Source organism: Hydra viridissima, unplaced genomic scaffold, assembly GCF_058129835.1.
Source record: "Hydra viridissima isolate aposymbiotic clone 2 unplaced genomic scaffold, HvirCarnegie_v1 scaffold_1, whole genome shotgun sequence".
In the NCBI taxonomy this organism is placed as follows: Eukaryota; Metazoa; Cnidaria; class Hydrozoa; order Anthoathecata; family Hydridae; genus Hydra; species Hydra viridissima.
Window position 1 is genome coordinate 20,080,279 of NW_028324300.1, and position 26,969 is coordinate 20,107,247.

General features: G+C 28.6%; 2 protein-coding genes, 1 long non-coding RNA gene and 1 pseudogene across 10 annotated transcripts in view; 1 reads left to right on the forward strand and 3 right to left on the reverse strand.

Annotated features, from left to right (window-relative positions):
- The window catches only part of LOC149893797 (uncharacterized), a 46,785-nt gene that overhangs the window by 17,621 nt on the left and 2,195 nt on the right, over window positions 1–26,969 (forward strand). For 6 of the 7 annotated variants that reach the window (XM_090076276.1, XM_090076277.1, XM_090076274.1 and 3 more), the window contains 7 exons: window positions 8,972–9,005; window positions 9,179–9,465; window positions 9,643–12,538; window positions 15,596–15,660; window positions 24,789–24,901; window positions 25,435–25,735; window positions 25,994–26,047. In XM_090076276.1, coding sequence (XP_089932402.1) covers window positions 8,972–9,005; window positions 9,179–9,465; window positions 9,643–12,538; window positions 15,596–15,660; window positions 24,789–24,901; window positions 25,435–25,735; window positions 25,994–26,047 — 3,750 coding nt within the window. Of the gene's footprint in view, window positions 1–8,971; window positions 9,006–9,178; window positions 9,466–9,642; window positions 12,539–15,595; window positions 15,661–16,376; window positions 18,047–24,788; window positions 24,902–25,434; window positions 25,736–25,993; window positions 26,048–26,969 lie in introns of those variants that run through there. The other variant, XM_090076279.1, reaches the window with a different exon arrangement.
- LOC149893799 (zinc finger BED domain-containing protein 4-like) lies at window positions 5,606–7,819 on the reverse strand (annotated as a pseudogene).
- Window positions 19,850–22,128, reverse strand: LOC149893800 (uncharacterized). Its single transcript, XM_090076431.1, has one exon. The coding sequence runs from the start codon at window positions 21,129–21,131 to the stop codon at window positions 20,400–20,402; it is 732 nt and encodes a 243-aa protein (XP_089932557.1). The 5' UTR covers window positions 21,132–22,128; the 3' UTR covers window positions 19,850–20,399.
- LOC149893801 (uncharacterized) lies at window positions 22,146–22,960 on the reverse strand. Of its 2 annotated transcripts, none has more exons than XR_016449108.1 (3): window positions 22,585–22,957; window positions 22,372–22,481; window positions 22,146–22,267 (listed from the first exon to the last, which is right to left on the reverse strand). It is a non-coding gene; the product is annotated as an uncharacterized LOC149893801 (long non-coding RNA). The 2 variants fall into 2 exon arrangements; XR_016449109.1 differs by having other exon boundaries at window positions 22,174–22,267; window positions 22,344–22,481; window positions 22,585–22,960.

Sequence of the window (26,969 nt, forward strand, 5' to 3'; positions counted from 1 at the left end):
AAACCTCACTTCTAAAAGAAAAGTAAGTATTGGTTTTTAATTGTTTTAAAAGCAGAAAAGATGTCTATCATTTGAGCAACACATCTGTTTGCAATTCAGCATTCTAAACAAAATTTAAGTTGTGATCAATGTTTTGCAATTGTTACTTTTTCAATGAAGGATTGACAAATTGTGAACTTAATAGAAGATTTGAAGTGTCTCATACAACAGTTGGTAGGGTTCTACAAAGGTTTGTAGAAACCAATGATCCAAAGCATTTTTAATGCCTTGAACACTGAGAGAACCATTCACTAATGCACAAAGTCTCCAAATCCAACTTGCTGATGTTCATGGAACTGATGTTAGTCAAGATACCATAAGAAGAAGACTTTGTGCTTTAAATTTATAACCTTGGACAGCAGCTACTGGTCCCAGATTGTCTGTAGACCACTAAAGAAACAGACTGGCTTTTGCAAGAAGGCATATGAATTGGGAAATACGTGATTGGGCACAGGTCATATTTACAGACGAGTCAAGGTTTTGCTTTGTAAGTTCTGATTGGCACCCAAGAGTGTACAGAAGACCAAATGAAAGATATTTCGCTTGTAACATTCGAGAAACCACTTTATGTGGAGGCAGCTAATTGATGGTATGGGGTGGAATATCTTTAACAGCTTGCACATGGCTTTTTATTGTTGGTGGTGGATGTCTGACTTATCAATAATACATAGCAGACATTTTGAAACCTTTTTTTGTACCTTTTGCACCGTACATTTGAGATGGATTCCTTCTTATGCAGGACAATGCTAGACCACATACAGCATATATTGTTACTGAATACTTAATGTTAATATTCAAGTTTTGGAGTGCCCAGCTTGCAGTTCAGATATGAACCAAATGGAGCATTTTTGGGACATAATGGGACACCATGTGTTATTTTTATGATCACAACTTTTCATGGTATTTTGTAAACTTTTCAGTAATTGTAGCTATACTTCAGTTGAAAATAATTTTTTTTATGATTTACAGCTAATAAACAGAAATCAATATTTTTTATTTCTCTAACAAAGGAAGAAGCTTTTTTAACTCTTATGAAGAAAATGTTATATACAGTGATCACAGAAATGCTATTTCTGTGATCACTGTATATAACATTATAAATTCTATTTGCCAAGTTTAGTAAAATCAGAAGCCAGGTATTGTAGCTTATGTAAATGGACATAAAAGGGAATAGCAGTGCTTTTTTGCTGCAAATATTTTATGCACAAATTGGTTTTATGCTTTTATTGTTAAAATCAAATTCTGTTCAGTTTCAAATTCTGTTCATCAAACCTTTTACAAAAGGCAGTTAATGATTTTTAACATAAACAAGTTTTATATCCTTGCAATCTTTTCAGAGACATTTTGTCAAAATTTGATTTGTTAACTTACTCTTGCTGATTTTTTTACTGTAACTAACAAAACAGTTGAATACAGTCAGCAAAAAAGTTGTTTATATAGTAACACAAATTTAGTGCTTTATTTCTTTATTGTTGCCATGAGATAAGCAATTGAACTTTGCAATTTATAAGTTAGTGTTTGTCAAACAAAGTTTGTTGCTAGGATAAAAAATAAATCATTTGGAATAACACATATTGATTTCACAATTTCAATAGGGTTGAAACAATTAACCACATAACGGTAATATTATATGCTAATCATGTTATATTGTTTTACAACTGCAAAATTAGTAACCTTTAGTACTTCATTGGGTGCAGGCTATTTGTAAATGTTCTGCTATGTCATTGAGGTTTTTGCACATCATGCTTAAAATGATGTAATTTTCTTATTTGAGGATTCAAGGCTCGAAATCATGTTATTTTTACTTGATCAGTTCAATTCTTCTTTTTCTACCAATTTTTTTTTTCTGAAAATTAACAAATGATGCACACATCTTTCATATATAAACTTCTGAAAATAAACAAAAAGCCTTCTTAAGTTTGGCACCTTTAAATTATTTTGAGAATTTTCATATACAAATATTCATTTACATATACAAATTCTGAAAATAATTTAAAGGTGCTAAATTTAAGAGCTTTAATAACCTGTAAAAATTTTTTTTTTACATAAGTACTTTAGGGTTTTTAAAAATCAGAAATTACCTTCAAATTAGTTGCAACCTCATTCAAACAATGCAACATCTTTCTCTTTAAATAGACACTTTTATCCTCACTGAGCCATTCTAACCCACCTTTTTTTACTAGAGCAACCTGTTAAAGTCAAAGTATTACAATATAACTTCCAATTATTGCTCATCTTATTTACTGGAATGTAAACCATTAGTCAGCAAGGATTCAACACAGTCTGAAAATTATTTCTTGTATTCAAAACAATCTTGTTTTCAATTCCAGAGGTAATCTGCCTTCATTTCACAATCCAATCATCCATAATATCATACTTCCTTAACTAAACTGAAAAACTTCTTCTTGCTCTATACTTGTTATAAGAACTGCAACTCCTGTTACAGAAACTATATATTCTTACTGACTTTTTGTAACAATGACTAGTTTAGTCACATTTATGATATTTAGGGAGATTTTGTGAAGATCTAAAATGTTACATAGTGTCACAATTTTTAAAATAACAAAGCAAAAATATACAAGTTTAGCTGTCAAAGAAGCGGTATTGCATGCAATTGAACAAAGCAGAACTACAAGAGACATAGCGGATCATTTTGATATAGGAAAATCAATAGTAGTGGGTATATATAAAATATGTAATGAAAGAAATCACAATAGAATTTCTCTAAAGTCAGGAAGGCCTTGAATTACATCTGAAAGACAAAGTTTTAATTCGTGCTGTAAAAAATGATCCATGCAAAAATGGTGTCTTGTTAAATGCTGAAATGAAAGAGTTTTATAATGAAAAATGTAGTGTTGACATAACCAAGTGTCATTTGAGGTCTGCAAATCTATTTAGAAGACGTCCTGCAAAGAAACCTTTTATTTCTATAAAGAATCGAAAAGCACACTTGAGATTTGCAATTGAACATTTGAATTGGTCAAGAGAACAATGGCGGAAAGTACTTTTTAGTGATAAATCTAAGTTTGTATTATTTGGATCTGATGGTATTAGATATGTTTGTTGACCAAAAGGCCATAGAAACAATCCTAAATACCAGCTACCAACAGTAAAGCACGGAGGTGGAAATGGTATGGTCTGGGGTTGCTTCAATAGAGATTGTGTCACTCCTATCCATTTGATTGATGGCATAATGGACAAAAATATGTACACAGATATCATTAAGGATGTTATGCAACCACATGCTAAAGACAAAATGGCTCGAGGATGGATATTTCAGCAGGACAATGACCCAAAGCACATTTTAACCCTTGTGAAAGACCTTTTCAAAACCAAAAAAAATGTTTAAAAAAAAATCTACTTCAAATATTTTTTTTTTGCCTGGATACTTTTGGACGTGCATATTTCAATAAAATGAACTTTTAAGATTAGATTGTTTAGATTTAGTAAAAGTTTATTTATTTTTAGAATTGTAATCAATTTTTTGACATTCCAGTGAAATTTTGAAAGAATTTGACTTTCATTCAAAAGTTTTCTAAAGTTATGTGCTTTTCCGGTTACTTTTTCACTCTTTTGTACATACATACATACATACATACATACATACATACATACATACATACATACATACATACATACATACATACATACATACATATATACATACATACATACATGCTTGTATGTATATTTATAGAAATATTTATATTAATGTATATATGAAACTTATAAGAGTTATATATTTCAGAGTTTTAAAATCAGCTCAACATTTTCTTTTATCATTTATTAAAAAAATAAGAAGGGTTTCTAATAAAAGTGAAATTTCCACACAAAGATATTACGCTAAGAATAATATGAGATCCAAAGTAGATTATACATTTTTATGGTATTTTACTATTAAGTATTGGCCATGGGTACTTGATGGGGTTTAGATTTGGAAATAGTAAAAGCTAAATCATTTTATTAAATGGATTTGTCTCAAAGTTCTGAGACGTTATAGGTGATATATGTTTCGGGTCATTATCTTTGTTGAAAAATATAACTCCAAACTGTTTTAAGCAGCACTGAAATAAAGATTTTCACCCGAAATGTTAATGTAACCAGCAACAGACATCTTAGAATCTATTTTGACTAAGTTTCCTATGTTTTAGCAACAGACATATGAAAATCTATTTTGATTAAGTTTCCTACATTGAAGGAACCAATGTAAATAGAAAAAATTTCTTAATTTCTTCTTAGGCCCTTTTCATCTTCTCTATTTGTAATAATAAATTTTTGTACTTTGACTTGTTTACGCATATTAAAATATTTTTGGCTAATATTTATTTAGAAAAACAAAATTTATAGTTTCACATGACTACTAATTACTTTACTTATATGAGCACTATATGATAAAAATACCATTATTTACAACAGAGAAGCCTCCATTGGTAGTTTTTATTTTGCACATGTTGCACAATGACTACACAAAAAGACAATAATATACTTTTAGCATAGATGTGCAATAACCACAGATAAACAAGAGAAACTAAAAGATACCATTTTTTTCACCATCTTTTAGTTTGTACTTAGACCTAAATATAGTGCAAATCTCACAATTGCTGTGAAATGATCACCATACTGTGAAATGATCACCATACTGTGAAATTCTACTTAGGAAGATAATTAGTAGTTCCAAATGTTCTTATTAATTATGTCAGAGCTGATATGTTTTGATATTTCCTCTAGTTTTTAGATATTATGAGGGGTTAGCATATAACAGAAGGTTGCTAAAAACAGTTTAAAAAAAAAAAAAATCATGTCTCATGCTAAATATTTTTCATTCATGTCTTTCAAAAAATATTTATTAAAATAACACTTATTGAAGCAGCAGTTTCTTCTTCCCCTAACATCTATCTTCTCCCTCCTACTTCTCCTCTTAGTGATTTCGCCGGTTAACCGTTTTAAAAACCAGATAACAGTTCCCATCATTTTGCGGTTAACCGACTATTCGGTTATGGGGGGAAGGGGGGGAATTTTTGTAAAAAATTTTAATTTATAAATTCAAATTAAAAATACGAATAAAACTTTTTAATTCTAGCGCGGCTTGCTGTCAAATGCACATTTTCTATCAGCCATTTCATTATAATTTCAATATAATTTAATTTGCTTTTGCTTTGGTGAGAAATAAACTAAGTTCGACAATTTTTAAAGCTTGTTTTCACTGAACTTTTTGTTTTTATTTGTGACTGATATAATTATTTTTTAATTTTTAGGCTGATTTTCAGAGTTTTTTTTTTTAAATCTAAGATATAAATTTAACTTTGATAACAAGTAAAAATTAATAAACAAGGGGGGTCTTAATAAGCTTGGGGTGAGTGGGAAAAATAATCAAAAATTAATAAATGGGGGGGGGGGGATGTTTATTAGGAGCATGAGAATAAAAACATGGAAAAAGATATAAAAAACATATATTTTTTATATTATAATATAATATACGATTTTTAATTATATAATTAAAACAGGTAGGAATATATTCCTTGTACTTTTTTTTACTTGTACATTATTAATAATGTACAAGTATTGTTTAATTATCGGCATTATCATTCATCTCAACATCGATGCTAAATTGAATTTCATCATCATCATCATCATCATCTTCTTCTTCGTTATCATCAACCAAGTTTCCACGTAACTCTGAATTTTCACACAGAAAAACTAGCATCTCTGCATGTTCTGGCGTTAATTGATTTCTTTTCTTTGTGATAACATTTCCGGTGGTTGAAAATATTCATTCACTCGGACAGCTGGTTGCTGTGATGCAGAAAAGCTGTGCAGCCAAACGAGAAAGAAGGTTGAATCGAGAACTATTCAACTTCCACCACATTAGTGGATCTCCTGTGAGCGGTTCAGCAGCTTCTGCTATATAAATCTGTATTTCCTGACAAAAAGTTGTTGGTAATGAGCTGGCATTTGTTGTTGGCTTGTAAATACGCGAGAGTAAATCAACTTTTTTTTTACTTATGTGAAAAGCATCAAAGTCTTTGCATTTCGAAGATGCAGAAGTGGTTGCAGCAGGGCCCATGACAGGTTGCTGCTGCAAGATAGCCTGCAATTCTTCTGCATACGTTATCACACTTGCTTTTTCTTCGGTGGTCAGAAATGGGAGGCTTTTGAATCGAGGGTCCAAGAGGGCAGCAACCATGCCTAAATAGCAAGGAAAATCATTGCTAATACTGCTAACCAAACCAAACCGTTGCTTTATTTTGCTTTTCAGCTTTTCTTTCAGCTGTACAGCAGCCCACGTGTCGTTCTCATCATCCGGCTTAAGAAAATCTAGCAATCCGAAAAATTGCTGGATAAATCGCCAAGTATAAAACATACCTCTGACCGCTCCAGCGAGTAACCTGGGCAGCAAAGGGTTTTAAAACTTCCACCACTGTTTGCGCAACGCCCCAATAGTCAGCATTGGGCATGCCACACTTTGATCTAGCCATGTCTTTCTTCACTTGAGGATCCTTTCGAAAAGATATTCATAAAAATAAAAGCGCACAAGCTTGCATTTGCAATCAATAATCAATCAATTATTTATAGTAAATTATAACAATTTATCTTACCTGCATTGCCGCAATGATGTTCTGTTGTAGCCTCACCATTCTTTCTGCCATATGGATTTTGCTGCTCCACCTGGTTTCACAGTCCATGATAGGGCGGATAGGCTTTGGAAGTCTAGATACTGTAGTACCACGGTTTTTATAATTCCTCTTGATTTCGTCTTTCTGAATTTGTTTGAGGACATTCCAGGACGGATTCAAACTTCTGAAGAACTGTGCCACTCTTTGGATGGCTGCTAGCGCACCCCTAACTGTCTGGATAGCATTTATGCTGTCATTAATGGCCAATTGGCTTGTGTGACCGACACCGTACCATATGCTGCACATGTTTGCTTGAAGTTAGTGCCAGCACAATGTTTGCAGCATTATCTGACACCACTGCAAAGGCTTCCGGAATTTGCCAGGCATCCATTGCAGCCTCCAAACTTTTCTGTAGGTTGACGCTTGTGTGACGCTCCTGGGAGTGAACCAAATTGATAACATAACTGACAAGGTTCCAGTTCTTGTCAATTAAATGAATTGAAATAGCTATGAAGCTTTCGTTAGAATTTGATGTCCAGCCATCTGTTGTGAGACAAGGATATATGTTTAATTGTCCCATAATTGTGTGAACTTCTGAAAAAATGACAGCCTTTCTTGCCTCAAATTGCAAAGCTATTCGTAAGACAATTGATGTGTATCCTATTGGTGGAGCACCTGTAAGTAAAATGTAAATAATGTAATAAAGTTATGGAAGTAATGGAAATTATCATATTAATATAAGATATTTTATTTGCATTACTTTTCAAGTGTTAGTTACGATTCAAAATACGCTAATAACATTTTAAAATGCTGTTATTAGAACAGCCAGATATCTACTATGCAAAACTTTATATATATATATCTATATATATATATATACATAAATAATAAATTAATAAAAAAAAGTGGCACCAACCTGGATACAAAAATTGTGCCACTGCACGGAATCCTCTCCCTAAGACAAAACTGATAGGACGTAGATCTTGAACGCACATCATTGCCAACTTATTGCAGTACTCCTCTTTTTTGGCACGATTCATAACCACAGTTGTTGTATTAAAATACGTACTTATGAAGGTATTTCTAGCACTTGTTGACGAACCTGCATCAGATCTTCCAGCAACAACCAGATTAGGAGGATGACGCAATTTTAAGTGATTCTGCATAGCAGATGTACTTCCTCCTTTGCACGATATTTTATGATGATTTTCTCACCACACACATTACACACAGAAAAATTACTGTCAACTTTTTTAAAAAAATTCCATACAATACTCTTTTTAAGACTAGACATCATGCTCTAAACAAATAAATAACTTGTCATATAGAAAAATTAAAATGATGACATATTCATGCTATTAAGTTAAAAAAGTTAAGGTCATAACATAAGTTACATAACTAAACTATGTAGTTTTACTATGTAGTTATAATTACAAACTTCTGCAAATTTTTTTTACCAATATGTTTTAATATCAGTGGATTTTTAAAAGCATTCTCTCATATGAGAACATTTGATCAGGAAAAGAAAGTTGTTATAAAGTTAAATTGCGTGTATTTAAAAAACTTATTGTTATGCGGACATAGATTGAAACATGGATAAACTTGAATGTTCTCAAAACATCTTGGTCCGGAAACATAATTTAAAGAACATTTGATAACACTAAAATACCGCCAAATCTACAAATAAACGAATTCTATTGCCAATAGACTATTGATTCAAAAAACACGCTGAGTAAGCAAAAAAAGTTCCAGAATATTCCGAAAAAACTTTCTTAAAAATGTATTGTTTAAGTTGCATAAGTAATAAGTAATACTTTGAGATTTCTATTGTAAGTTGTTATAAGAATATATTATCAAACAAAACTGATTAAATTAACATTTAAATAATAAAAGAAATTTATTATAATCTTTTATCAATTAAGATTTGTCAAACATTAAGCGTCATAAGTAAGTTGTTACTTTCTATTAAAATTTTAAGTCGGTTTTTATTATTCGAAAATAGATATTTGATATTCGAAGAAAATCCGGTTAACCAAAAAACCGGATAACCGGCAAAATCACTATCTCCTCTGTTATTATTGTCATAAAAGCTGATATTTGGTTTTTAATTCATTCACCTCACACAAATACTTTTATGATTTTTTATACTAATTTCTTTTATAACATTGAATACTGAAGATTTTAAGCAAAATTAATTTATTCAAGTAAACTTAAATAAAAAAACTATGTTACATATTTTATCGGCCAATTTTCTAAATAATTTGGCTTAAAACCAAAGTCAGTTCAAATGTTTTTTAATGAAATTTTAAAATTTTTAGAACCACCAAAGAGTCCAGACATAACCAGTAATCTGTAAGACATATTTTTTCATCAACTTTTTTGGTGCTGTGAATCCTAACTCTTAGATGTTGTGCCTAATCTTACAACATAGCTCTTCCCTTTTCTTTCATATTTTGAAATAAAAGAGAATTTAAAAAAGCATTACAAATGATTTAAAGTTACTGTTAAAAATTTGTTCCATTTAGAATTGTAGAAAAATTTCCAGGTGGCTGTGTATTCAAGTATTTACTGACAGGCAATGAGAAACTCTCAAAAGTGGAGTTTAAACCTAAAAAAGCCGAAATCCAATGGGAAGTTATCAGTAAAGGTTACCACAAATCAGGTTCTTATTATATCGTCAAACAGGAAGAAAAAGTCTTATTTGTTAAAGTTGAAAACTTTAAAGATTATGGTAAAGTTGAATTTCAATTTTCATTTGAAGACTCAAAAGGAAAAAAATGGCAATCAGATAGTTTTGAGGTTTTGATTAATGGTATATATTTAACTTCAAAGTGTGAATCTTAAAACATTTTAATTACCTGTTAGCTTTAAAAAATTCTTTTATTCTTATATATATAGTTTTTATATTTATATTCTTTTTGAAGAAGTTTTTGAATAATTTGTTTTTTTTTTCTCCAATATTTAAAATTATTTAAATTTTTTTTTAAAGAATGGTGTAGCTATGAAATTTCATGTAATCAATTGAGCATCATAATTCCTGATCCGTGTTTCAGCAATCAGTTCCCTTGGATTGATCAAAATCCTTCTATGGCAGAGTATTTGGACTGGAGAGATAAAGTGGGTTCTGAATCTAAAATATCAAAAGAAAAACCCATTCAAGAGTTTGCGATGGAATATTTCGAAAGGAATTTTGTTGATCTTAACCAAGTAATTTGTTTTCCCTCGACAATCGATGAACAAATGGACACCATATGCATTCCGCGGTTGTTTACTGAACTGTTTAAAGAAGAGCTTACAGAAGGTATTCGTGCTGTATTATCTGATTATGACCTATATCACCATGCAACCTTACTAAATTTTATGTCTCAAAAACATTTTCAGCGATCTTCAGTCAATAGAGTTGTAATATTTTACTCAAAAATAAACTTGATTTTTATTGTTCGTGCTGCTTCTTCATCAGATTGCATCAACCAAGAATCTAAAAGCTGCTCTGCTGATGTCAAATATTTTGCAAGTATCAACAAACCTGTTATTGAAAAAAAAGCCTTAACTATATTAGGAGTAGTTGCTTGTTGTTCAGTTGAAAGAAAGGATTTAGAAAAAGAGCTAACTTTCCAGTTTTCTTCAAAGTTTAAACTGTACAATATTTTATTTTTATGCCGAGATGAACTTAAAACATATCAGACTTTAAACAGTTGGTGGCGCAAAGAATTTTATGAATACTGTTTCGAAAAAAATTCCCAGACAAAGGATGAAGCACTTTTCAAGAAAGTTATAGGGTTGACCATGTTGATTATTGCTAAATGTGATGAGAACTTGCCCACACTCAATTCAGATACTTTAGAACAGATTAACTCGTTGATTCTTAACCCTGAACAAATTATTGCAATAAATGACAAAGAGCTTAAAAAAGTCGTCTCTGGTGGATTTGGCTTTGGAAAATCTGTGGTAGGGAAACAGATTGTAAAAAGATTTTATGAAAAATCATTAAAAAAGTCCACTTTGTATTACATTTGCTGTGACCATTTTTCTTTATTTCAATGTGAGATGAAAGAGTTTACTGATAGATTAAAGAATGACTCAAATACCAATGTTGAAATCGTGTGTGAAAATTTGTTAGAGTTATGGCAACGTATGTGTGAAAACGAAAAAATGCTTGAAAATAAAGATATTTCTCTCCCACAATTACTGCAACATTACAGTAAAAATGGTGGCACTAAAGTAAACTTTGTACTTGATGAACTTCCAGGAGAATATGTCAGAGAAGAAGATGCAAATCAGTTGAAGAAGTTGTTTTCCTCACTTTTAAAAGAATCTTTAGTGGTCTTTATACCTAAAAGTATTGAGAAGAATCGATACTTAAATAAAGATAGTGAAAAACAGATATTAGAAAGTACTTATTTTAATGAAGAAAAGATAGGGATGAAGAGGATAGTTCTTGATAAGTCAATGAGAGTTACAAAATCTATTAAATCATTAATTGATTTGGCTCAAGACACTATTAGTAAATCAAATACTATTTTGTTTCAGAATTCCAACATAGAATCAAGTAATGAAAAAGATAATGGCTCACATAGTGATATGGAAACTCAGCATAATTCTGTTTTTGAATCACATAGTATTGAAACTCAGTATAACATAAGCAACTTAGAACAACAAAAAACAGTTGAACAAATAAGTGTAAAAAGTGATGAACAAATAACTAAAACAATAAGAACAGAGATCACTAATCTTTACACAGCACAAAGTATGACACAGCAAGGACATTCATCTAAAGTTCAACAAAAAAATGATGCTTATCATGATATCATGATCTATGATTTTAATCAAGAAGCAAAGATAGTACCAAACAAGAAAGATAGTATCAAACAGGAAGATGATGCCACACCTGAAAAAGGTTATCATGATTATGATTTAAATCAAGAAGCAAAGGTAGTATCAAACAAGAAAGATAATATCAAACAGGAAGATGATGCTATAACTGTAAAAGGTAATCATGATTATGATTTAAATCAAGAAGCAAAGATAGTATCAAACAAGAAAGATAATATTAAACAGGAAGATGATGCCACACCTGCAAAAGTTTATCACGATTATGATTTAGATCAAGGGGCAAAGATAGTATCAAACCTTCAAAATGTTGTTGGATCAAATAATTATATTGAAACTCAGTTTGTTTTTAAACCTGGGCTTAGTGGACATTCAATTGAAGGCGAAAAACCTAAAATAGTATTTCTTCCTTCCCTAATCTGGACGGAAGTAAGCTCTGCAAAGGTTTTATCAGTTGTATTGGAGAAGATTTGTTTTGACAACGTTAGGGGCACTACTGTTATATGTAACAATATGGATGAAGTTAAAGTGGTTGCGTATGCAATATATATTGATGAAATTCATCAACCAGTAGTTTATACGCCACATTTACGAAAATACATTCCAACAATGAAAGAAATGATCTTTGTGACCAATGAAGTTAAAAAAAGTAAACTAAATGTGCTTGTAGCTGACAGCAGGGCAATGTGTGGAGCAGAATCAGAAGTTGTTATTGTCTTAGTAAAACCAGAAGAGTATTATCTTAGACATGTCATTGCAGACATTTGTTCAAGATGCAATTCGTATTTAATAGTTTTTGTTTTACCTTCAGAAAATGCAGATTTCCAAAAGGGCGGAACCACTCAAGAAGTGTTAGATAATTGGTCTGAAGACTTTGTTGAAAAGATCCAAGTTAAAATCAGTAATGATGAAAATCAACTATGGAGTTGTAAAGACTGCTTTCGGTATATAAATGATGAATGCAAAGATTTTAAAGATCGTGGAGCCAAAAAAACGAATTTTAATGAATATATTGAAAATGATTGCTTCAAAATTAATGATGCAAATAACATAATGTAAGTATTTTATTTGGTTTTATTTAAATAATCTAAACTTTCTGTAAACACAATAATACTGGAAAGTTCACTGATAACATGTCATATAAAAAAAGATTAAATTTATTATAATTATCATTATTATCATTACTTTTTATCTTAGCTAAGACATTTAGGTTGTTTTTTTTTTTGCTCTTAGAGCAAAAAACAAGTTATAAAAATTTATAATCATGTACAAAGTAGTTAAAAAAACATTTTTAATAATAGTAATAATAATAATAATAGTTATTGTTATTATTATTATTATTATTATTGTTATTATTATTATTATATTATTATTATTATTATTATTATTATTATTATTATTATTATATTATTATTATTATTATTATTATTATTATTATTATTATTATTATTATTATTATTATTATTATTATTATTATTATTATTATTGTTATTATTATTATTATTATTATTATTATTATTATTATTATTATTATTATTACTATTATTGTTATTATTATTATTGTTATTATTATTATTATTGTTATTATTATTATTATTATTATTATTATTATTATTATTATTATTATTATTATTATTATTATTATTATGATAATAATAATTATAATAATAATAATAACAAAAATAACAACAACAACAACAACAATAACAAATCATAAGCTTACACAAATCCTTTTTGGGCCATTGATGAATTTCATTTCTAACATAAAATTATAAAACCATAAAATTGTACTCTTCCATACTTGTGTTATACCTAAGTGATTATCAATTTTGCACACAGCTTCTATAAAAGTAAAATGTTACCTTTTTTTGGTTTACATTTTGATTTATTAGCGTTGTTTTACCATGTCAACCTTAATGGATTTTGCTGAATATATAGCCAGGCGTCTTAAGAATTTGTTTTGTTTTTTTGTTTTTGTTTTGTTTCTAGTAGTTTTGTCTCATATATTACTTATTTTTATCTTGTTTTGTTATGTGTATATTTTTAGTAATATTTGAAAAATAACTAAAAATGGAAGTGAATGGGAGAGCCTTCACAGAAAAAAGTTATCTGAAATTCAGAAATATGTTTTAATTACAAGGGATTGAAATATTGTTAAGTGCAAATAAAGTCCTTGAAATTTTAAGGCAAATCAAGCAACTACAGTATTACTTCATTATTTAGAAAAAGTAGAAAAGATGAAAATAAAAAAAAGCGATGTGAGTTTCTCACCTTACTTCATTGACAATATCAACATTAGGTTGGAATTCAGGCCCTAATCCGAGACTAAATGATGAAATCAACTTTGAATTGTTACCAGTTTTTCCAAAGAAAGATCTTCAGGAACTTGTTATCGCTGGAATCGTTGCTGTTGATCTTATTCTCGCATAAAAGGCATTATAAAGTATTGATACTCAAAAGGATGGGCTGTTTTCAAAATATTATAATTCAGAGTTCAAGCCAAACTATGACTTCAATGTTTTTAGAATACAAAAAAAAAAAAAAGAAATTGGAATGATTTATGATTTTTCAAAAGTGATGGATTATGATGATAGATTTTGATTGCTCTAGCTGAATGGATTTCTAATAGAAATCAAAGGTATTAGTGGCTTAACTTACACTTTTCAGACAGTTCAGCTCAATGACTTGGAATGATGAGGATTGTTAGTTCAATTAAGGCTAAAGATGGTCTTAACTTGATTGAAACAGAGCTTAAAGAGTTGAATCCATATTTTTGGAATGGTAAATGATGGAGCCAAGTTAAGAAAAAAAGCGTAAGATTCTAGAATAACTCATCAACCAACTTTCTTATAAAATATTCTTGGCATTAGTTAATGTACCTTATAAAAAAGGAAACAATCTAGTAGAAAATAAAGACTTGCAGTGACAACATAGAAGAGGATGCTAAAGTAGTTGATAATGATAAACTTCTGTCAATTGAGAAAAATTACCTTAATGAAGATACTTTTGAACTATGTGAGCTTGATGGAATTAAAAACACCAAAAATTCATATTGTTAAAAAAAATTTTAAAAGGTCACCTCTGATAATTAATGATTTTTGGTGCTGTTGTCTTGAAGATTTTTTGTTTAACATAATTTCAAGATTTCTTTGTCTAATACTATTTGACAACCTCCCAAGTATCTGCTAGATAAATGGGAGGCGGTTTAGATATTATTAAAGCTGATGCTGATGTACTTTGTAGAAGAGTTATTAGTGTTTTTTTGAAGCTAAAAAATATTGTAAGTCTTTTTTTTAACAGAAATAAAGATCAGGATGAACTTTATCTAATATATTTCTGGATTCAATGATGAAAAGAGCTTCTGAAAGAAAAAAGATTGGAATTGCAGGCCTTTTAAAATATTTAAAGGCCCAAATCAGTATGATCAATCGCAAAAAGACTCCATTCTCAAATTATCAAAAAAAAAAACATGTTAAAATGCTAGAGATTTTTTAACGTCTGAACAAATTTTTTATATTGCCCTTTTTATGCGCTTATTTTTTGAGTTTTTTATTTTTAAATTCCTCACAACAAACTTCTGTTAATCTTAAATTTGAAGGGATGGTAATGAAATATTTTGATATAAGTTCTTTAAAAGGTTAAGAATCTTTTGATATATTTTGATACATGTTGAAAAACAAAGTAATTGTAAGGAATTCTTCGTAAAGAAATAATAGAAAAAGTTTTTTTGTAGCCTTTTATAAATCTGAAGAAAATTTCAATGAGGTTGATGGAATGTTATTTCATTTGACAATTTAATGATGTTTTAAACATAAAACAGTTCTGCACTTATCCATTTATCATGTGCTAAAGGATCTACATACATACTTTATCAGTTATTGACTGATAAGGTATGTAGAGCCTTTTTAAAGTATATAGAGCACTTGATAAATAATATATGTTCTGGTTATAATTTTTTTGTATGCTTTGGTTATCAAGTATTAGATATTTTTTTATTGTAAATTTCAATATAATTTCTTTTTTTTTTTTTTTTATGTTTGTTTTATGAATTTAGAAAGATCTCTCAGCAGTTAAAGTTTTCTTTTTCAATCATTTTGTATTATTATATTCAGATATGAAAGAATGGTTTCTGATACTTTTAACAAGTCAAAATCAATCAAAAAAGAAGTTAAACATGGTGAGTGATCTTTTTCTTTTCATTTTTATGTTAATTCTATCTTAAAGAATTTAGAAATAAATTGATATTTGAAACAAGAAGTTAAAAAAGACTTCAGTTTAAGTTTCAAATGAATTTTGAGGGTTATAACTTCTTAAACCAGGTTGAAAATTTTTCCACTTTACAAATTCACAAATATTATTAAAATTTAAAATACTTTGTAAATTTTAAAGTTATCAGGGCATATGGTTCTTACTTTTATATGAACTCATTAATTTTAAAAAATGGGTCTTGGTGTTATTCAAAAAATTTTTGTTAGGTTTGCTTTCTCATTTTTAAAAAAAAGATTTTTGAGGAGATCCTACTCCTTAATTTTGTATTTAAACAACTTAACTATTCAATTATATTTCTTAGTAAGCTAGGTATTAAAATAATCATAAGCTAAGGAAAAATGTGTACTAAATATTCCAGATTGTCTAACTTTTCATAGAAGTTCCAGCTGCTGCTCCTACCCTAAAATGCTGGAGCACTAAAAACAAAGCATAGTGTAAAGTTTAAATAAAGTTGGCTTTACAAATTGTTTAATGGTCTTCTTAATAACTAATCAGACTTGAGCATTTCAAATAAAGGGTAAGATTTTTGCCAACCGAATCGCGTAAATAGCATGAGGAAATATATAAAATTTTGTTTAACTGCCAAAAGGCCAAGTGAAAATGTAATTATTGTAATTTTTTTAGAAATATCTTTTATGTTGGAACAACTGTTCAAGAATAATTTATTAACAGGTTATCATGTTAGGGAATCGATAGGATCAATAACTTTCAGGTAATGATAATTTAAACTAGCAAAAAGCAACCCGTAATACGGGTTATGGTCGGTCTGTTACTTAATTTATAGTGGCTGTTTTCCACAATTTAAAGTTGCGAAACCTTTACTATACCCTTTTAGAAAAACGCCTTCAAATTGTAAAAACCAAACCATCTGTAAAATTAAAATAAAAAATATGCGGAGGTAAATAATTTACCTATTATTTGACATTATTTGAGTAATTTACAACTGACATAGGTCATATCAGTGTAAGGCAGAACCATTTTCCTCGACATTACTAAGTTCTAAACAATACGTTTTTAGTTACTGACACAAAATAATAACACTTCATCATGCTTTAAATTGATGAAAAAGTAAAGCTAAATTCTTTTTGACGTTATTAATTTTTTGTTATCCGCTTGATACATGTTTCTTTAAAAAAGGAAATTGTCTTTAAAACGTTAAATGCACACAACTAAATAAATTTGGACCATTTATTTTGAAAGTGGTGTAAATCCATTTTTCAAAAAAAAGAAATCACAGTTTACATAAAACCTAGTGTGCACTCTTATTTGTAATCAATTTACAGTTATTATTTAAACATCCATATGCTTTGATCAATTTAAAATTTGTCAATAAATGAAATTGCATAACAATTGATTATAAAAATGTCCATTTACGACCCTGAAAGAATATGTTATTTTAGTTAAATTCACATGCAAGTTATTTATGTAATCAAATTTCACATTTCTAAATTCGTAGAGACATTGCCAAACTTAGTACAATTAATGCATACTTTTTAATCAACTAAAATGCTAACCTTTAAATACCTTGAGAGCGGAAAAAATGGATTTGCATCACTTTCAAAATAAACGGTCAATTTATTAAAAATATCTGACCATTTGACCATAACTATATATGGCACTAATCTGACCATTTTTGTATATGGCCTCTTTGTTTCAATAGCTTTGGGTAAACAGTAATTTGCTACCATTTACTAAAAACTTCTTTTGTTACTCAAAATTTAATTATCTTTAATAATTTGACACTAATAAAGACCTCCCTTTCATGTTTTTGCCTTAATGGTGGTGAGGAGAATAGAGTTATCTTTATTAAGAGTAATAAAGTTTTTGATGAAGACCTTTTACCAGAATAATAAAAAATAACACAATGATTTACATGTATAAGAATTTTTTCTTTTTAATGTATAAGAATTTAACATATATAAGAATTTTTTTTTCCTCAAAAGTGTTGCAAATGTAAACTAAGCTAATTAATTAGTTAAACACCTTATAAAACTTAAGTAATTCCATACCTGACAAATGCGCAAAACTACAATATTCACCCCCCGTTTAAAAAGATCCCCTAAGTTACGTACCACAAATTAATAAGCATAAAATAGAGAAAATTTTAAAAAAGTTGAAGTAATTGCATATATTTATATCATTTTGACTGAAGAAAACTTACAATAAAAGGTAATCAGGTTTTTTTTTTATAAATCGTATAAATGTGTCAATCGTAAATCTTAAAGAAAAAAAAAATTCAAATTGATACCATAACAAAAAAAATGACACCATTAAAAAAAAAAAAAAAAAAAAAAAAAAACTGAAAATCGATGTACCTATTTATAGTAACCTATTTTGACATGGCAGTTAATATAAACATTTATCGAAAATGTAACTATAAAATCTGTTTCAAAGTACAAAAGAATTAACAATACTAATTTTAAAAAAAAAAAAATCAAATTAAAATGTAAATTGCATTTTTAGCATAATGCTGTCTTTGCTTTTAGTAAATAAAAGCAGTAAGTTCCAATAATGAAACTACCTATTATACATTTTTAACAATAGTCACTAACGTGAAGGTGTCTATTGTTAAACACATGAATATCAACACAAAACATCACAACAATAACACATAACAATAGAACATTTACACCTTTGATCCTAAAATCCAGCAAAAATAACAAACCAAATTAAAATATGAAAGGCAAAATTCGAGAACTAATTTAAAGTTAACTATATTTATCTTTTTACTAAACATATAAATACATAAAGTATATTTGTTTTTATATTTAACATTAATTATTCAATTACTTCAAATTTAGGACATTAAAACACCCTAGATTTAAAGATCAAGGTTGCATACTCTCTCAAACACATTACGCTAAACATTAACAGACATTATTATGTGTTTCCAGAATAACTAAAAAAGGCTAGAGAACACAACCTAACTCTAAAGCAGTAACACTGCCTGGCACTAAATGCTGCCAAGTCACACCACTGCTATAAGTACATCGCTTGTCTGGCAAGGTTATCAATCTTGCACAACATAATGCCAACTCACACCACTTTGAAAACATGGAAACAACATAGTTTTAACATATATACAATATTAAATGACAGATATATTTATCAAAAACTATGAAAAAAAATATTAAAATAAAAAATAAATTTATACATACAAAATGTACTCACAACCTACAAACAGTAAATTTTCAAAATGAAAATCTGAAGACTATAAATTAAGAACATTAGAAAATATAACATTTGTGTTTGAGATGTTTATCAATTTTGAAAAACAAACTATTATATGCTCTAGTTCTTGAACATGCAACATATAGTTGACCATGCACCCGGTAGACATTCAAGCACTTCTTCATTAATTGAAAATGAATAAACATTAGTTGATGTTAAAATCACACGTTTTGAATAATCATTTTGATAAGCATCTCCAAAAATCTTTTCAACTATCGAAACATTTTCTCTAATAATGCACTGATTTGGTATTTCAATGCATCCTTTAAAAGAATCCTCTTGTTTCACAGGTTTTGTTCCATTCCCAAGTTTTAGTAGCCATTGGGAAAATTCACCTTTCCCATCTTGTACTCTCATATTTTCAGTTAATGCAAACTTCTGCACCCATTGCCAATGCAAAGAACATTTTATACTTGATTCCACTATTTCAGCTGGTTGTCCTCTTTTCACAACAGGCAGAATTTGCCTAAAGTCACCACCAAAAAGAATGATTTTTCCTCCGAACGGAAAGTTGTTGTTGCAAATATCTTTTAACAACCTATCAATTGCATTTAAGGCATGTTTAAGTATCATGGATGTTTCATCAAGCAAAAGCAAACTAACCGTGACCCTTGTATATGTATTTGTACAAATATTTAACAGCCTTAACAGACATGCAAGCTTCAACATTAATGTGAGCTTGATATTTCTTTGATAACCATGGATTGTAAGGTACCACCCAGCGGTTATCTACATTGTTTCTTTTAATATTGATAACCAAACCATTATTATGATGTCTATATCGTGGATAACCATTTTGAACTGCTACTGTGTTAAATTCTTTAGTATAGTTTTTACTGCACACTCCATCTTTCATGCAGGGAGAATTTGGATTCAGTATGCCACATGGAGCGTGAATCATGCAAGTTTTAACAACGTCATAAAGGTCTCGATTAAAAATCGGATCTGGAATTTCTGCAGATATTAAATTATTGATATCATGTGCTGTTTCAAGCTTATCATCATTTGCAAAGTGAAATAAAATATGAACATGTGGCAAACCACATTTTTGAAACTCAATAGCCTGAACATGTGTTACAACTTTCCCTAATACACTGTGCCTAAAAATGTTATTGAGAAGGTTATTTAATTTGAGTTTAAATACTCGAATAACCAAGTCAGGCCTATCATTTGCTGTCTGACCTGGATATAAATTTTCAGTTATCTTGCGCCATTTTGAGAAGTAAGTGAAAGTAATAAAAAGATCTGGTTTACCATACTTTTTAATTATAGCCATAGCATCTTCAAAGTTTTGTTTTAAAGCTCTAGGACTTCCTACATAAGTTGATGGCAAAACTACAACACGCCCTGGTCTAACATTATGATCATTTCCGAGGTTGTTTACATGTTCGTGTAAGACATCATACTGCTCGCTTCTTAGTTTGTTTTGGTTATTTCTGATGAAAGCAAGGCGCTGGCCTTCAATTTTAACATTCGCATCAACAGCATTTGCTGAAACAGTTTTTTGCCATAAAAGAGTGAAGAAAAAAATTGTCTAACTGAAAGTTTACAATTGTAATACTGAGATAATGTAACATGATTTCTAACCAATGTAGCACGTTCAGGGTTGTGAACCAATTGATTATGCCAACCAGCATCACCCCTCGGAAAAAATAGAGGATAAACCATAGGATCTAAGTTGGCAGATAAAGTTGATATAGTTTTAAGAGGATGACCTCTTGGGTAAATAACAACTTCCCTGGAAGCAGGTGGTGCACCATCTTCACCAACAAATACAACTGCAACTTCGTTATGTGAAGGGAGATTATAGTGACGTCTATCTTGCCCTTCAAGTAAAGACATTTTTACAACTGACACTGAGCGCCCTTCTAGAGCTGCTTGACGAACTTCTTCATCTTCCACTTCAGCCATGTTTTTAAATGCAAGAGCAAATGGGTTCTCTTCACTAATAATAGTTTGCAATTGAAACATTAAATCATTTAAGCAAAGATCATTACCACGTTGTTGCATTCTAAAATTTACTGCTGCAAGTGGATCATAGATGTATAGTTGACAATATGTCGGCGGAACATCTTGATTTGGTCTTAGATTACCTATACGATGAAAAACTTGACCACATATTCTAAAACATGGCGGCCCATGGTTCATGGGTTGAACTACATTAGCTTCAATGAAGCAAAAGAAAGACAGGCATTTTAATTTCTAATATATTTTAAAAAATTCAGATTGGCATTTCTATTTGCATAGTTTCCTTTAAATAAATCTTCTATATCTTGTGGAAATGATGAATGTTGCGACAAAACCACCTTTCCATTATGGCAACATAAAAAATGTTTCATCAGGAAATCTCTTAGCACCACAATGCTGACAAACATAATTCATTTCTCCTAAATAATTATAATCTGGAATAGTATTACTTCTTGCTATACAATACATTCTTTCGTATCTAGCAGCATTTCTAGCATTTTGTCAATTATTAATTTCATCTTGCCTAAGCCTATCTCTTTCATTTCTGCAAGGTTTATTTTCAACTCGCCTAACCAAGCTCTCCCCATTTGGGTTCGAATTACTTGCTGCTTGCCGGGCAGCATTTCTAGCATTTTGTGGATTATTAATTTCATCTCGCCTAAGCCTATTTCTTTCATTTCTGCAACGATTATTTTCAACTTGCCTAACCAAGCTCTCCTCATTTGGGTTTGAATTATTTGCTGCTTGCCGAGCAGCATTTAGCATTTTGTCAATTATTAATTTCATCTCGCCTAAGCCTATCTCTTCCATTTCTGCGACGATTAACTTGCTTATTAACATTTCCATTTTCTAAACTAATATCTGCTTCTAGCCTAATATCATCCATTTAAACTTCATTTTCAATTGAAAGTTATACGAATCGGAAAAGAAACGAATCCTGAAGATTGCGATCTTTCCTATATAATTTCCTTTCTACTCTAAATAGCAAACACAAATAATTTTTAAATATAACAGACTGTCATTTAAATTAAATTATACAATAATCTTATGACCTTAAAAAAATAAATATATCAGCTAGATGTTTGAAAAAAATTAGCTTAGCAAATAATTAAAAAGTTATTAAAAACATACAATTCTAATAATAAACATACTGCTAACAAAGAAAAATAAAAAATAAAAAAAACGTTGTAAACTCTTTTTTGCAATTTTAAACATTATTTCTTCAAAAAAAATTATTAGCAAACATTTTTTAAAAGTTCACAAAACTTTACAATATTTTGTTCTTCTATACCACATAAATACATCATCTGATAAATCTAAAATAAAAAAATGTAATGAATAAAATAAATAAATAAGAAAAATATTACATACAAAAAATGAAAATCAATTTACCTTATAGAGAAAAGCTGTAATGATTTACCAGAGAAGGAGTTGTAAAATATTAATATTTTATGTTAGCTTTAAAAAATAATTCATGCTGGAACATCATGATTCCAGAATATTTATAGCAAAATCATGTAGTAAACAGCGCTAAAGACAAAAAATCAAATTGAGATAAATCAAATTGTATATATGGCAAAATAATTTCGATTGGCTTTTAGATTATTGATTTTTAATAAAACTACCTATTAACCATTTTTAACAATAGACACCAACATGAAGATAAGCCAAATGTCTACTAACTCAAAAGATAACATAAAAAAATAACAGCAACAACACAACAATAGCACACACCATAAGTTAATATAATGTATGTATATAATAACTTAAGTAAGATAACATTCATATAAAACAAAACATAAGTAACAACATTACGCAAAATGTTATTAAAATACATTATTATGTATTTTTAGAATAATCTTTAATAATAAAGGCTTGAAAACAGCTAAACCTAAAGCAGTAACAGTTTGACACTAAACACCAATGTGTAACCCTCTGTTAAAAGTACATCACTTGGCTGGCAAAGTTGACAAATCTTGCTCTACACATTTACCAAGTCACAGCACTTTTAAAACACAGAAACAACATAATATAAACATACGTACCAACTATAAACACAATAAACGTATTTAATATATAGTATATAAGGTTAAATATATATACCTCATATACATATTTAAACACATTTTTCAAACAATTATATAACACATATCAACACATACACAAACAATAAAAAAACACTTTACATTATTATAAAAACACATTGATAAAACAGCTATAAGTGTGCAAATAAAAATTTTAAAAATGATGCCAGAAAATTTAAAAAGATACAAAATATATATTTACAAACATTACTCTTTACCTTTATTAACATGTGACATGCCATGTCAGTGTTGGCACAAAATTTTAATTTATTTTCTAAAAAAGAACAATAATAGTTAATAGCATCACAGAAATTTCAAAGTAGTAATAATTTCAAAGTAGTAATAACCATTTTATGGAAATAGCATTAGTAAAACTTTAAATAACATCCATACCCTTATTTTCCTTCTAAAAAGTAACAAAAATAAATCTGCTAAAAGAAAAGCTAAAACAAAAAAAATACAAACGATTTAAAAAATTAAGATCCTTTCTACTTTTTCTAATAAAAATGTATATATAGCTATTTTATATACTTACTTCAATTATAATATGGTCTTAATGATTATCATTTATCTTAATAAGATTCTTTATGTAATATATCTAAACAAATAATAAAATTTCATAAGGAAAAAAGTTTTAACTTGCTTAAGAGATTTTTCTTCAATGGCCTCGTGCATTAAGAGAACGCACTTTTTCAAAGCCTAGTGACTAATGACAAAACGACCTTAAACGTTTCTGTACTAATTATATTAAGATTCAGTCCTCAATTATCTCTAATTCCACTCAATTATCTCTAATTCCACTCAATTATCTCTAATTCCACTCAATTATCTCTTGAGGTTTTATCAGACATAGGAGAAACTTTTAGGAGGGTATATGTAACAGTTTTCAAATAAATTTTTCTTGATAATTTTGGGACACCCTAGTAAACCAATAATTAACTTCTTGTGCAGAGAAAATGCCCAATACCAACACACTTCGTCAACATGTTTTGCAGTTGGAATTTAATACCAAAGGTTGTTTCTTGTACTAATGGTGCATGTAGTCTACCATTGCTTCCAAAAAAATTAAATTAAAATCCTCTTAGAAAACTAGTTTTTTCTAATCTTTGTCCACTGTCAGAGATCTTTGACAAATTTTAAATGGACCTTCTTGTTCTTTTTACTATTGCCAAAAAGTTACTCATGTAGTCTTTGTGTCATAGTACTATGAATAACATTTCATCCTTTAGTTGAATCTCCCACTGCATCATTGTATGCTATGCGACCAGATATTTTTTCACATGTAAATATAACACTTGTAACAAATACATTCACAAACATAAATATCATTCTTTTACTATTATTTTGTTTCTTATATCTCATACTATCAACTCATAATGATTAAATATCATTAGTCTTTTTAAAAAATTAATTAGAGCACAAAATGTCACTGAGATTAATCATTTGCACGCCACTGTATTATTAGCTATAGCATCACAATTATTATTGTAATCCTTGAATATATGTAATGTTCAACTATATATAACAAACATGCTAATTATAGGTGAATGATTGGTTCATCTATTTCTAGCAAGTATACTATATACAATTTTCATTAGTCTTTATCATTAGTCACTTTTCATTAGTCTTTATTTTTATAGTAATCATTAGTCTTTTTTGAACACTGTATTATTAGTTATAGCATCACAATTATTATTGTAGTCCTTGAATAAGTATAATGTTTAACTATATGTAGCATACATGCTATTTATAGATGAACAGTTTGTAGCTCAAGATGATTCGGGAAGTGGTAAAGCAGCTGTTTCTACAACAACTGATCATAATCTGACAAAATCTGTACCATCATCAGCTACTGATGACAATAAGGTATTTTTCACATATTTATTATAAACTTTTTTATAATACTTTTTATATTACATATTATACTTTAAAATATGTTTTATGCTTTATGCTTATTGTTACTTTTCTTTGCATAATGGGTTATAAGGGGAGTTAAGCATCTATCATAATGGTAAAATGGTTAATAAATGTGGAGTTTTAGCAAATTTAAAAAGCTCATTTTTATAATCAGTGTAATTAGAAAAAAATTGGCTGTCTACAATAGTCATTAAAGACACCCTCACCCTCAGCCCTACCTCTAATTTTTTATACAAAACTAAAATGAGTATATAGAATTAAAAATTTTAAATTTCTTTTTTTTTAAATCATTTTTTCCTCATGTTCTGGCATCTGGTAAAGTGGAAAAAAGAGATTGTATTCACTTTGAGAATTTCATATTATACTTTTTATACTATATTAATTATAATTTTTATTTCAAAACTAAAAAAAAAAACAACTGGTTTTGGAAAAGTAAAGAGAACATTTATTCAAGGACTACAATAATAATGTTTCTTGTTTAGAAAAATGTTGTTGTGTTAAAAGATGAAGAAAAAATGAGTGATATTGTTGATAATTCAGACCTACTGTTACAATTAGAAATGATGGTTGGGAAAGACTGGTTGATTTTAGGACGCTTTTTATCAGTCAAAGATCATGAGCTTAATTTTATAGATCTTGAATATGATGATTTGAAAGAGAAAGCACACAGAATGCTATGTGCATGGAAAAACCAACAAAAGTCTCCTACCTTAGATGATTTAGCAAATGCAATATACAAGATCAATAGATCAGATTTGATAAGAGTGATGGAAAAGCTCTCAAGTACAAACTTTTTTTTTTTTAATACATTTGAAATAAAGTAATTTGTAGCAATATTTTTTATTTTGAAAATTCAGTTCTTTTTTGTTTTTTTTCTAATTTTGAGAATTCACAGAATTTAATAAACTAAAATTTATTCTCCGAAGTTTATAAACAAAATAAAAAGATTCTCAAAATATTGTTTCTCTTGTTTTTTGCTTTTATTAGTAGAAGCTGAAATTATTTTTTACACAAACAAAATTTTGATAATATACTTATTAGATAAATCATTTGAGACAGAAAACCCCCTGAAATCATCCATTGAAGATGAAGCTGGTAAGTTATTCTTAGCTGTATATAAGTTATTTGGCAATATGCAACATCTTATTGTTTGAATATTTTTTAAATATTTTTAAACATCAGATCACATCAAACAAAATATTATGTTTGTTGGAGAGATTTCAACTCATACAAGGATTATTCCTATTTAAACATTTTTATTAAATAATTTTTTTTGATTGATGATTCCCATCCAAACTAACCAAAATCAATTAAGGGAACCCAGGGTAATTGTGACATGTGTAAATAATTCTAATTAGAGTAAAATATTTTCAACTGATTCATGGTTCCCTAAGTTCTATTGATCACTCACTATTATAATATCTAAGTTCTGGGAAATATACTTTAAACTTTATTAATTTTTTCAATCTCCTCAAATGCCAATTTTACCCTGTAGATGGGGATAAGATTGACTTGTAATATTATTGTAGTTGTAAGGTTGATGTCAAATCTGAATGCATAGGAATTATGTCAAATAATGTTGCAGAGATCAGTCTTATATATATATATATATATATATATATATATATATATATATATATATATATATATATATATATATATATATATATATATATATATATATATATATATATATATATATAGTAATAGTTTTTTATATTTTAATTGCCAAAATCACTCAAGATATTTCAAAAAAAGTAATTGATCAAAAATTACGTAATAATGATGTAGTGGTAAATGCAATAGAAGCTGTTTAAATATTAAAAGAAATCAGTCTTATCTTGGTAGTTTTATATATATATATATATATATATATATATATATATATATATATATATATAATAGTTTTTTATATTTTAATTGCCAAAATTACTTAAGATATTTCAAAAAAAGTAATTGATCAATAATTACTTAATAATGATTTGAATGAATAAACATTTTGCAAGATTGTTTCTAA